Below are 14,123 nucleotides of genomic sequence, written 5' to 3'. Positions count from 1 at the left end.
AGTTAGAGTCTACAGCAATTGGAAAACCAACATCCTTTGTAACAAGGACACGCGTCTATCCCCAAAGCGAACCTTCTTGCTTTTTCACAGGGAAAGTCTGCCATTTTAAAAGAAGCGACAGTAACTATTGGCTAAATACGTGTACATAATATGTATAAAATCTATGCAGCATTGAACCCCACCTTCCTCCCACCCCACTCAGCCCCTCTCCGCTAATATTCCCTGCTTCCCGCTAACGCTATGAGACATCTTTCGGCAGCACCACCGATTGCATCCTCCTCCCGCCAGAGGCCGGAGGATGCTCCCCTCCCGCCTCTCTTCCGCACCTCCCGCCGCACCGTCAGTGCCCCGTCTCGGGCGGCGGGAGGGCCGGGGGTGCCCCCCCGCGCCCCCCCCCCCCCCCCCCCCCCGGCCCTCCCGCCGCCGGCGACGCCGCTCGCCCAGTGCCCATGTGCGGGCGGGCGGCCGGGACATGCTCACTGGGAGGGCGCCGCGCCGCGCCGCGGCTACCGCACATGCTCACTGGCCGCGGAGGGCACCGTCGGAGGTAGGGGCTCGCTCCGCCGCCGGAGGAGCCGCGCTTTCGCTCCGACCGGGCCGCGATATGGCCCGCCGCCGGTTCCCCGGTCGCCGAGGGCCCTAGTCGCGGGGGGCGGGGGGCCGCGGCGGAGCGTCTGGCGGTGAGCTCTGGGCGCCGGCGGTGAGGGCCGTGGCGGTGGCGGGGCTGCTTGTGCGCGCGGGGCGCGTGCCGCCGGTGGGGCGGGCGGGGAGGGGGCCGCGGAGGGGCCGGGGTCCGGCCCGAGAGCCCCGTCCCCGCCGGGCGGCAGCCTGCCAGGCCCCGTCAGCACCTCGGCCAGCGCCGGCGGCGGCGGCGGCGGGGCCGGGCCGCGGCGGTGAGGCCGGGGGGGGCGGCGGCGGGTGGCGGGGGTGCTGCCCGGAGGGCAGCGCCGGGCCCGTCCCGCTGCTGCGGGGGGAAGCGGGGCGTGCGGGGAGCTCCGCTCGTTCCCTCCGCCCGCTCTCTTCCCCCGTGCGCCGGCAGCGCTCGGCAGCACGGAGGCCGCTCTCTCCGCGGTGCGGAGGCTGGCGGGAGGCCTCGGGCCGGGCCGGGAAGGCGAGGAGGCCGGGCGAGGGGTAGGGGGCGGCGGGGGCAGCTCCGCCACCGTTACCGGCCGGGGGAGGGGGGGGTGCGGGTCTCTGGGGTGGACGGAGGCATCCCGGTGCCTGCCGGAGGTGGGGGGAGAGCGGCAGGCACTGCTCCTTCAGAAGAGTTAACAATGAATAAATAAAATGAAAGTGGAAAACGCAGCCGGTCCTGAGGCATCTGCGAGGCTTCCGCTGGCCCAGGGAAATGCCTGGAAGTGTCTGTGGGATGGGAAACAAACGGAAAATGCCCAGGGTGTCGTGACCGGGGCAGGTGGGACCGTCTCTGGCCAAACACAAACCCAGCTCCTGGCCTTTGGGGTATGTGCTTTTGCCCGTGAGAAGTTAAAATATTAAAATGAATACAATGCAATAAAGCACAGTATTATGGATTGTGTTTAGTCATCTTTGCAGGGCCCTTTCAGTGCTGGCTCTGCAGCGAGAATACTTCATGAAAAATAGTCATTGGTGTCTAAATTCTGTACATAAAATTAAATTCGCAACTCTTTCTCATAATTAGCATTGAAATGATTGTTATTTTATCTGTGCAAGGTCATAGAAGGCTTGCAGTTCTCTGCCTTGCTAGATGACTGGTTGGTCACATTTAGCCATATTTAATGTAGTTGATACATGACATTTTTGGTGAGGAATTCTGTTTCCCAGTTTCTGAGGATTTTGAGTTAGGCAGCCTTTAAAGGACATCATGTTTATTCCTTAAACACACTGGAGCAAACTTGCACTGTCATTCTTTTAACTTTGGGAAGATACTTGACTCAGAAAATTGCCTAAGTTGGTTCCATATCAGAGGTACACCTCAACAGACTCTCTCTCCCAAGGCAACTAAGATGAAACTATTTTTTTAAAAAAAAGAGAACAGTTGTTTACTTTTTGTAGGTATGTGTTCCCATTTGCCATATCTAGCCCTACTTACTTTTCTTTTCTTTTGCCACAGACTGAAGGTTTCTCTGAAGCTTAATCTTCAAGATGAAGTTCTTTCTAGCAGTATTCTTTTTCATCTCGTTCTCCTTATGGGTTGAAGAAGTCTGTTCCAAAGAGAAGTCTTCAAAGAAAGGAAAGGGGAAAAAGAAGCAATATCTATGTCCATCGTACGTTCCTTCTTTCTTTTTTGCTTTTGTGTGATGGCGATCCTGCCATATTTTTAACAGTGGAAATTACGTGACAATTGAAGTAGAAGGTCGTGCTTTCTGCTGAGAGAATGGGGTTTGGGGTGGGAATAGGAGGAAAAGGGTTTGACCGGCATCATAGCTAAGTTCTGTCAATGAGTGTGTTTCTTCTGCAGCGGGTCGTCTGTTTTAATGAGAGGACAAATCTAAGCCGTAGTAAATAGTTTCTTTCTTTGTGGGGGATTCCAACCCAGTGTCTTGCTGTTTATGGGGACATAGTAATGTAGTCCCATAGTGCTATACTGTCTAGCATTGTGTTGCAGGTATACTGAGAAAAGCAAAGAGGATGCAAAACTGTCATACTGAATTTCAGTTTCTGGTTAGCTTGGTTCTGTGACACAAGGCTTGTCCTATGCATATTTTTACTGCATGTTGGATAGAACTAAGGTCTTGAGCATCTTCCATCAATGATTTATCGTACTATAACTTTTATGTAGGTGGATTGATTGTTGCTGTAAAGCATGCCCTTATGGAATAATATCTCTGTAAAAATACAGAAATTAAAATCTGTGATTGCCCAGCTGAATAGAGAACATATTCTGGAAACCTATGTTTACTTGATGTTAAAAATACTCCCTCTTTCTAATGCCTACCACGTTTTAGGTTGTGATCCATAGGACAATACAAAAGTTTTATTTGTGAGATCCTCTTTTGTCACTTTCTCGTCCACCCTTGCTCATCTTTTTAGTGTTACAGTGTAAATATCCGAGGAAAAGATCAATGGGATATAATAAGTTGCCAAAAGCGTAGAAAAGCACTATGCCTGAAATGATAATATTGTTTAGACAAATTTAAACACATTTCTTCTTTGACCATAAAAGAAGAAGACTGAAAGATGAGACTGGCTGTTTAACATTAATAGACTTTTTCCAAAGAAAAGAAAGAAATAAGTGGAATAACCACACGGAAGCAATGTTTGCGTAATACTTTTTAAAGTTCCCACTCTTTTTAAATATTGACAGTGATGTTCATTTGTAACCCAAAAGTTTTAGAAAGTTTCTACATATGGTGAGTGTTTTCATTCTTTTTTTATATCAAACATGAAAAATGAGATGTATCTTTGGATTTGAATACATTAAGATACAAGTCTCAAATGTGATCATGACTTATCTGAAATGACCCCTACCCATTCCATCCCCTTTGAATAGTTAAGTTGAGCTCTGTATGGAGCTTTAGGTCTGAGCTACCATGAGGATTTGTAGCAAGGAAAGAAATGTCATAGTTCCCAGGACAGGCGTAAGCACTGAAGTCCTCAGAAACTGAGTTACACAGCTGGGAACTGAATCCAGACCTTCCCTGGTCTCATCGAAGCAGCCAGCATTTCCCCCCTGTTCTTGACTTGGTCTTAATTAGAATTCAAAACATTGATGTCATTTTATCTTGATAAGTGGGTGGATTTTTTTTGTTTGTTTTTCTCTTAAGCACAGTATTTCTTGGTACCCTGTTCTTTTTGGTACCAGTTGACATTACAACCATTAAATATGATGTCATTTGTCACCAATATACTTGAAAAGCATTGAATAAATGCTATAATTTTCGAAGTGGTACTTCTACATTCCAGCCAGTTGAATCTTTCTGCAAAAATACTAGCAGAATCCAGTATTTGTCTGATGTATCACGTGTGCAGTGTTGCTAGCTAGAATTAATTGCCGTAGCACTAAGCTCTATTGGATTTTCTAAATAGTGAACAATTTGTCTATATCTTACTTGGCTGAAGTTCAAAGCTTCAGAGACAACCACTTGTAATAGAAGGGTTGCAGGACTGCTGTTTTTGTGGCTTGCACCTAGAAGACCTCTCATGTGAATGAGCAATGAAAGTCAGTTCTCTCTTGCAGAGAAATTACCTAATGCTCTCTTAACTCAGGCTACTGATGGCAAACTTTCAATCATCAGCATGTTTTTTATAATCTTTCACAAAACTTCTTTACTTGGTGACACTCTGTGTTATAAAAAAGGCTGCCTACTCTTATTTTTTCCTGTGAAAAAGAAGTAAGGACTCTTTCCTCAGAAACATACCAAAATACAATGCAGTGGAGTGGGAATTAAGTGACACCGTAAGGGTTGACCAAAAATAGTCTCGAAGGAAGTGGTTGAATGAAAAATTTGCTAGAAAATCACAAGAGAAATCTGTATCTTTTTTAAAGAAAATAAATAGGATTTTGCATCATTTATAAAATGGAATGGTACAAATCCTAATGAAAACATGAATTTATAAGTTAAAGTCTTAATCTACCTTTCATTTGCATTGGTTACTACTGGAATAAAATTTAAAGCTTAGTTGTAACATTATTGCCTTTTGTTTCCTTATAACATGTGAAAAGCTAAATTTTACCTCCTCAAGAGAACAGAAACCCACACTAGTAATTATATAAGGAATAGTCTTCTCTTTACAAACTTTATAATGAAATTCAAATGTATGCAAATAATTTTCCAGGAAAGATTTATGCTGACTCTGATACTGCTTGAGTTCCTTAGTTTGATGTTAAGAAATGGATGGTTTTAAAACTGGTTTGGGGCTTCAGCATGAATTTGTTTGTACGAAAACTGAACATACGTGAACTTTTCCTTCTATGTCTCTCCAGAATACAAGCCTTTGGCCAAATGCACCCCTCTGGCATGAAATTAACTACTGTTAGAATAAGCTGAAAACAAGCAGATTAGAAACCCCATAAAAAGTTCGTTATTGTCTCATAAGCAGATATTTGCTTCCTTCAATTAGGAAAATTCTATTTTGTATCTTAGAGCAAAATCTCTTGTGATTATTTGTAACGCTGTACTTCTCAGTGCATTGTGTGACAGTGGCTTGATTGGCCATCTTATTTTCATTTATTTCCGAAACTGTTTTTCCCAGCTTTTTTACCAAGGGGTTTCATGAAGCTGATGCTTAATCACTTGTTTCTTATTTTGATTTAATGCTTGCTCAGAACAGATGTAAGATTTCACATCTTACATTTATATCATTTCCCTTCTCACCTCAGGCTTTCCAGATGAAATGTAGAGTAATTATACTTGTGTCTGATTCCTGAATTTTTGTTGATTAACAAAGAAATTGATATATTATGCCTAAAATTCTATAATACGGAGTATTGCAGCATAAATCTGAGAAGCTGGCTTCCACAGATGCATAGTGCAATAAAATACAAAGCTTTAGTGTAACAAAACTCTTGCCTTTTGTATCCATGGAAAATATAAAAAAAAAAAATCTAGGTCCACCTCTTCAAGATAAAAATTAAGAATTTTGTGGATTACAGTCTTCTGTTTACAAAGCTTATTTTGAAATTCACTATACTGAGTACTGATGATTTCGATATAGCTACAGATGGATTTTGTTACTTGTTTTCTTTCTTGATCATAGACTACCCATCAGCTGTTTTACCTCTGTTACTTCTTATTAACTTCTCAAAATTCCTCATAATACTCGTTTCTGGTAAACATGTTGGACACTTGGCTGTGACTTTTTCTAAGATCACTGCTGAAAAATGTTTTTTCTTTTGTTATGTCGTAATAAATACTTCAGTTATTTTATGATGTGTGAGCTGCTGCTGTTATCCCCACAATCCTTAGTAGCCCAGAAAGTCTCTACTTAAAACTAATTAACTAATTGCAAGATGTCTAGACAGATGAAATTATAAGGAAAGGGAAGTGTGGTTATGACAGTGTTATAGAAGGCAGAGAGATGTAAGAGTGTCAAATAGCAGCTAACAAAATCAGTTATGACTGTGCTCATAATCACAACTATCCCTGTTAATTACATTTTTAGTATGACTCAGCTGTTCACTTGCACAATGTTCATTTCTGAAGATCCCACAGTGTCTCTAATGCTACGGCAATGCTAAGAGTATAACCTCAATCACTAAATCTCATTCTTTTGTCTGAATATCAAGACTGTGCTTTTAAAATAGTGTCCCTCCTCACCTTTATGCATTTTTTCCACATGGAGATTTATATCTGTGTAGTTAATTAACTAAATACTGTATGATATCTATAGAGACTTTTTTACCCACAAAGCAGGAGTACAAATCATATATTGGCTTGTATTCAATAAAGTGTATCAGCTACTTCAGAAACTGTGAAATGGTCCTCTAAGCCCTCCAGAAAACATGGCTTGTGCCACCTGCCAGGGCAGAAGCTTAGAAAGGTCACAGATGCCAAGGTTCAATAAAGAGCTTCTTTTAAAAAATAACAACAAAAGACAGTGGAACTAGGGAAAAAAGCTTTTGAGATGTTTAAAACAGAGAGTTGTATGAAAGCCTGTCCCAAAATTTCTCTATGTTAACCGTTAGCTTCTGACACGCTCTTCCCATGAAGACTAAAGTAGAGTTCAAAGTGTATCTTGGATCCTCTCCACCATCCCAAGGACAAGGACTTTTTTTAATTACATCAAGCGTTTGGGTATACATGGCCTCTCTATCTGTAGTATGTGATCATCCCCAAAATGTCTATGGTGGGAAAGCGGAATCATCTCTGTCTTCATTCTCATCTTGTAGAAAACACTGTTGATCGTTTGTGAACACTTTTATTTGTAGGAATGATGAGAGGGTTGATACAGTTTGTGGGAGAAGATGGAATGAAGTTGAAAAAAAAGCCTGACCCTCACAGTCATTCTGAAGATAAGTGCATTGCAGAACCCAGGTCTGGTTCCTATAAAAATTCTTTTGCCCCATAGTAACAGCAGTTGGTCAATGGTTTAATTATTCTGTAGTATGTAACTCTCGTGGAAAGCCATGCTCTGGGACAGATAGGGCCACATTCCAGGAGGTTTGGGAATTTGTTTTCAGAGTGGATAAATGCGCTGGGGAGTAAAGATAAAGCTATATAAGCAAAACCTAAGTTCTCTTGTAAAACAGTAATTAAGCATGGTAGACTGGTTCTCATTCTATAATTCTCCCGCTCAGTGAGCAGCATTTACTCTATTCTGAACCCTGTAGTGATGAGACACTGCAATCATGCGGGAAAGTTACAGGCTGCATTTCGTATACCTCCAGACTGAGAAAATACTTGGATCTGCAGGTTAAATTACACCCCCTAAACCTAAGCGCAAAGGGAACCATAGGACTAAATTCTGTTCTCAGCTTCACCAAATGGATCTTTGAAAGACAAATTATATAGAATGTATCTCCATTTTTACCACCATAAAGGTGGTTACATGTTGCCAAGATCCATGTATTGTCTCAGTACTTACCGCATTTGGAAAAAAGTCTGGGACAAGGAGCTGATGTGGATAAATTATTTTTAAAATGTCTGTAGTTCCGCTTAAACATCTGTATGCTGATCATGTTTCATGTCTGCATGCAATAAGAGGACACAAAAGGATGCCCATTATGCACAAAGGTTGCTTAGATGGTGACTTCGGTAGGATGCAGAGATGCCTAAGCTAGGGGCAAACAAGCTAATTTTAAGAAATGGAAGCACGGTTGGCTTCTGTGGGCAGTACTAGCCAGGCTGGATGAAGTGCCATACTAACCTGGTTCTACTGGTTTGGGGGCTGTCGTCTCTGTGGCAGGCAGGTGAATCAGCTTGCTTTTTTCAAGCGTAGGGAATAATAAGAAGGCACTTCAAATTACCATATAAACACTACTTAAGGTGTCCAACTGTGTCAATGTTGAACGGGAAACCAAAGCTGGACTTAGAGGTTTCTGATAGACAAGGACTGAAGTAGTGACACTAACTGAGCTATTCACACCACCCAACTTCAGGAAGGTTGCTTACCTGCCCACATTAGGAGACTATGCTCTTTGGTCTATCTCCAATAGGAGATGAAAGATGAGTTATTTCACCCCCACAATTCAGGGTTCACAATTCAGGGTGCCCAATCTGCATTTCTGTTTCAGATTCCACTATGAAGGAACTTTTCTCTTTGTTCACCAATCTGCATTACCTCCAAATTTAGGTACTGAAGTTACGTATCTAATTTTAGGTGTTTAGCTGTCAACTACATTTACGAGGACACATAAACAGTTATTCAGAGTTCCATAGTTTTAATGTAATTTGAGTGATACCATTTTGCTTTGGAGGCATTGTGATCATTCTTTCTAGTAATAGAGATGTCAGCTGGTACAGTTTGAAAATTTAGCTATTAAGCATAGTAGAGATCATAGAGATCACTCAGAAGAATTATATAGTATCTTGTTGATTTGTATTAATCTGTTTTTATGCTTTGAGTTATTGCACTTAGAAAATCAAATGCCTGCAAATCAGAACACTGATAGTTTATATCAGGGAAATAGTACTTGCAATATATGGTGAGATGACAGATATTGTGTTTCCCAAAACTTGCTTTTATCATTCTCAGATATACACTGCCATGCTATATGACTAAAATGTCAGATTCCATCACATAGATTAGATCTGTTGTTTAAGCATTATATAGGAAATTTTACTGGAGATAACTGAACAGTGTGAGTTGGAATATATATTTTTATCTGTCAGACAGTAATCTAGACCTATGCAAAGGCAAAGCTTAGTGCTAGATTATCCAAGCTATGCACTCTAAGCAAACACCAACAATAGAATAAGCATGCTACCTGACTGAACTGCCATGTATTATAAGATGGCATGTGAATATGTCCCCGTGACATGTCTTTCTTTTTTTCCAGATTGTCAAGGCATAAGTAAAAAGTATATTCATGTTCTCTTCTAAAATTAGAGATTCTTCAGCATAATGGGATCTTAAGACTAGGGATCAGGGCAGTAGGTGAATTAATACAACAGCAAAGGTGCTCCTTCCCACTTTTCTCCAGTCATCCTCCTGTAGCACTGCATGTGATAAAGACTCCTTGTAACTTCAGTGAGCTCTGAGAGACTAAATGTCATGATAAACTGCAGAGATATAATGTCTTCTGACACATTTGCTTAACACAAACATAAGGAAACTATATAAATTTCAAACCAAGTGTAATACATGCTTCCTTTTGCCATGCATATCTGCTTATCTAAACATATGGGTTTTGATTAGTGAATTATGAAAATAATTATCCATTGCCATCAATTGAAATATTAATCATGTTCTTCAAAGACAGTGATAAAATGTGTACAGCTGCAGTGGAAGAGGAGATGGACACCTTACTGCATATCCTGTGAAATACAGTATTTAAAGTCATGCTTTTATTTATCAATGATACCAGAAGTAACCTCCCAGAGACCGGAGAGAGGCCAGTCATATCCCACAGAGATGTTATGCTGAAAGACTAACTGTACTTTGTTTTCCTTCTGGCTTTTGAGGACACTGTTTGTAGAAGTGAGAACACTTTTGGCAATACTGCTTGTTTTCTCTTTTTTTTTGCAGAAAAAGAGAAAACATACTTTGGGTTTGAGTTTTCTGTGGTTTTTGTTTTTTTTTTTTCAAAAGTGTTATTTAGGCAAAATTCTTGTTAAGGCAATTTCTAGCTTTACTATTACTTGCTTTTAAATTCCCTTTATAGCAACTGTGAGACTTTTGTTGCCTTATCCTTTGTTTAGTATACACGATATCTTGATTAGAAGTCAGCAATTACTGTGAAGAATGCTGCTGCATTTCCATTTCCTAATGCTTTCCAGCACCTCCACATACATTCAATGCAAGTTGAAATAAATGTATTAAAATTACAACGCATACTACAACTGTTGGAAATCTAAGGGAAATCTTAGGCTAGCTATCAGCTTTTCACAAATGTGAAAATTGTAGGTTGAATAAGAAAAAGTAGTAACTTCTCAGTGTGAGTGTTGTTATGTGGGAATCAGACAGCCTTTAGCAAATTGAAGTACTGCTTCTTTTAGGAAAGGAGATCTCAGCTCAAATTCTTTTTCGCTTATGTAGTCTACACATTTGCCTATCATTAATTCATTCCAGAACGGCCAATTAAGCAGGGGGGGTAGTGCCTTTAGGTAAATATCTTAGTGGCATGAATAGTCCCAGCCTGTTTCTCCAAGTGCCTAACCCATCCCATTCACTATTTTGTTAAGTCATTCTGCTCATCTATCACTCTGAAAGTGGCATAACCTCTTCACTCACCAAAAGCTGCACATACGATTTATTGATTTGCAGGTGAAATTTAGGCATTTGGATCAGCAAGGCTGTCTGAAGGAAATCTAGTCCTTGTGACGATGTTTAGTTGCATGAGTGCTATTCAGTGACAGCAGTTCAAGGACAGCATGCTGTAAAAGGCCACAGTGAAAATACAACCGATGCTCAGCAGAGCTCTTTTTCCGGTAGCTATTCCACTGATTTCATTCGAAGTCACCTTTAAAAAATAGCAATTACTGACTCTCTGTGATTCTCCCAACTCAAAACAGCCAATGCTGTTGTATTTCACTTGGTTCTTATATAAATGAAGGTAAATGTGTGTGCATGTATAAGTTCAAAACACTACCCAAAAAGAAGATGTGATGGAAGATGTGATCATCATGTTCTTTACCAGAAAGCAGTGCTTCCACCCCTTCTTCATCCCATCACTGTCTTCCCAGTGCAGTAAATCTCCTTTGCCTAATTCATGGTTGATCTTTGAACAAACAGCCTGAAGAGATATTTGTATTAACGTACTTCTGCAGTGCAACTCGGATCTCACAAAACTACCACCTTATTCCTCTTACTTGAAGAGACAAATAAACCTGTCAGCTGTATTTGGCTTTTTTTTGCTGTTTGATGCTCACTCATTAAATTTCTCAGACTTTTTTTCTCTTTTCCTCATTGCATTTTATAAGCATCTGTATTTAATTTATGTGTCCATGCTATCCTGTGTGGTTCAGATTACCATCATCACTATTTAATGAACTTCTTTGTATAATCCATAGCAGAAAGTTAAAAAAAAATAAGATTTAAGTTTGCTTATTAGTTGTTGTTTGGTTTTGGTTTGATATTTCATTAATACTGGGCATATATGATTTAGAAAGAAATCCTATTGCTTGTGTTAAGGAGACCCTTCTTTTATAAATATAATTTCTGTAGACATCTGATGTAGATGTACTAGATGTCGAGATGTGCGACGTGCAAGGAAGCAATGCCATGAACCTTTGTGTATCAGATAGAATACAGTGTACAGAGTGTTTGCCTGCCTTTTAAATAGTTAAATGAACGTTCTTTTCTGTCTTGCTCCTGCTACAAAATGGAAAATAATCTTAACAGTTAACTTTATGTTTTCCTATTGTTCAATTAGTGGTAACTGCAAAAACCCCATACAAAGCTGGTTTATGATATTTCTGTAGCAACCTGTTCATTGGTGAAGGTCATCACTGAAAACTGAACACAAATCTCAAAATGACAGAAATAAATTAGTTCTTTTGCATAATGATCCAAATCCAAATCAGATGTAAAAAACCATAAACACAACCCTGGGAGAATTGTGTGAAAGTGAATTTATCAATTATTCAAAGGGGTTAGAACACCTATTGCTATTTAAGTGCTCTAATAGTAAATTAGAGCAATTAGAAGTTTATTGTACACAGAATAAGGACATACTAATGGAAGTTAACATATGTTACTAAAAGTAAAAAATTCCTTGTTTTATTAGTGGACCATTTATCTCTGGATAAGTGCTGATAGAACAAGTAGTTCACCTATGTGGTTGTTAAATGTGGCAGCAGTTTTAGTGCGTTTGCAAGAGATGGGTGGGGAATTATATACTACAGCCACTTAAAGCCACTCCACAATTTTCTCTCGTCTTGTATGTTATAGTTTAAGCTATACTCATGGATCCACACTTTTTGGTAGCTACATCTTTGGGTAGCCTTCAGAATTCATACTAATCCTGCTAGCAACTGGTGAGTAGTCTGAAATTTCAAGGAGAATTGGGTGGTTACTTGCTCTCTTAGCTGAGTTGGTGTACTTTTCTCCCTCTTGTATAATATCAAACAAATGCAAGCAAGTAGTAAAACAGATATGCAGCTTTAGGTTTCAGAAATATCCTGAATACAATAGGGAAAACAGAAATCTGATTGTTTTGTTTCTGAAGGATAAAATGCTCAAAGGTTATCAAGGAGACTATGATAGAATAAAATGCAGTTATGTTGTCATAAATGGTTGACATGCTTTTAATAATAGGGAACTCCTTATTTATAAACATTTTAGCTGTTAAATGTTAACTGAAGAGATTAAATTTCATTGTGAAGGCATAGTAAGTCAGCAGATCTTGTTCAATTGTTCCTGTTTTTTCTCTTATGGTTTGAGTTAAAACAGTTGATTTTAAAGGTGGAGTTATTCATAAAAGCTCTGCAAGGGCTAGTATCTGGTCTCATCTCCAGTTTTCAATCAAATAGTGATATCATGCAATGGTGACTGTTATTTATTAATTAATTCATTTCCCCGTAGTCATTAAGGAAGATGCTGAACAGGAGCTGCTATAATTGGACATCTTAAAATCAGGAGGTCTGATACATTCATGCCACTTTTTTTTTTAAATGGGCCAAATGGAAAACATTTAGGAAATAAACTGGGTCATTTTTTAATATATGTTCATACATTTGTTTGCTAGAGGTAATAGTGTTGATGCATATGACTTATGCCACTGTAGGGTGTTTGTCTTATTTTTACATGGCATCTTGGTTACTAAATTATAATGACAGAAAGTCAGCAGAGTAGGTGTCATAAAATGGATGGAGAAGTGATTACAAGGCACGATTCAAAATTGGAAAACATCACTGGACAGGTTCTACAGACAACATATAAATTAATTTACATGACATTATCAGCCTGCTAGGTGCGTAAAGTACATGGGGTGGGGACTGATGCACCCTTATTGCTTTTTATTACACTCAATTTCATGTTACTCTTGTAGCTGCATTTAGCTCTCACAGGTTCTTTTTAATTTTAGCGATGGTTTTAATTGAACACCCAACACAATAACAGCAAGTTAAATGAAGATGTTTAAATTCCTCCTGCAAAACCAGAGGAGAGTCCAAGGCCTTGTTTTCCAAGGCAAAGCTTTTATTAGCACTTGACAAGGAGATTATGCAATGGCTCCAGCTCTCGGTGGAATAGTTGGTGCTGGCATGCGAGAGCAGGAGACTGCCAAAAGCCTCTGCATGGTTTGGCACCTACGAAGTGCCTGTCAATTTACTTATGTTCCTAATCTGACAGTCACTAAAAATAGTTCAGGGGGCTGCTTTCTACTAAGGAAGAAATCATGTCCCTCTGAATATTTGTATTAGGAGTGAAGGGAACAATTAGTGAATCACAGTCTATTTATTTTCTCAAATTTACAGTTAAGAGTATATAGCAGAGCTTTGACTTTTGTTATAGTTTCTTGAAAAATACTGAAACATCACAAAGAAAGGAAGACTATACACTATGGAACCTGAAAATACTGAACATATTTTGCTTGTGAAATGGCATTTACAGCATGACTTTAAAATTACTTAAGTTTAAGCACACAGTTGTTTCTGTCTTAATAGTAAGTAATGCACTTTTTTTTTGCAGCCAGCAATCAGCTGAAGACCTTGCAAGAGTACCAGTTAATTCTACCAGCAATATCTTGAATAGGCTATTGCTCAGTTATGATCCCAGGATAAGGCCTAATTTCAAAGGTTTGTCAGATATTTCAGCCTTTTTTTAATCTTTGGAATTTAACTACTGCTTGAATTTAACATGAGGAGGAACTTCTTTACTTTGAGGGTGGCAGAGCACTGGAACAAGCTGCCCAGAGAGGTTGTGGAGTCTCCTTCTCTGGAGATATTCAAAACTCGCCTGGATGCATTCCTGTGCAATCTGCTCTAGGTGAACATGCTCTAGTGGGGGGGGGGGGGGGGTTGGACTAGATGATCTCCAGAGGCCCCTTCCAACACCTATCATTCTGTGATTCTGTGATTCTGCTCTTCTCACACATAGAA

At 40.1% G+C, this 14,123-nt stretch overlaps 1 protein-coding gene across 1 annotated transcript in view; it reads left to right on the top strand.

Moving 5' to 3' along the window:
- Positions 1-2,124: 2,124 nt before the first annotated feature.
- GLRB (glycine receptor beta) overlaps positions 2,125-14,123 on the top strand; it is a 46,231-nt gene continuing 34,232 nt past the window's right edge. Inside the window, exons 1-2 of the mRNA XM_059817872.1 lie at positions 2,125-2,246; positions 13,714-13,820. Coding sequence (XP_059673855.1) covers positions 2,125-2,246; positions 13,714-13,820 — 229 coding nt within the window. The remainder of the gene's footprint in view (positions 2,247-13,713; positions 13,821-14,123) is intronic.

The sequence above is a fragment of the Gavia stellata genome, chromosome 5, assembly GCF_030936135.1.
Source record: "Gavia stellata isolate bGavSte3 chromosome 5, bGavSte3.hap2, whole genome shotgun sequence".
Lineage (NCBI taxonomy): Eukaryota > Metazoa > Chordata > Aves > Gaviiformes > Gaviidae > Gavia > Gavia stellata.
The sequence above is the reverse complement of the archived record's forward strand: the minus strand, read 5'-3'. Positions and strand labels throughout refer to the sequence as shown.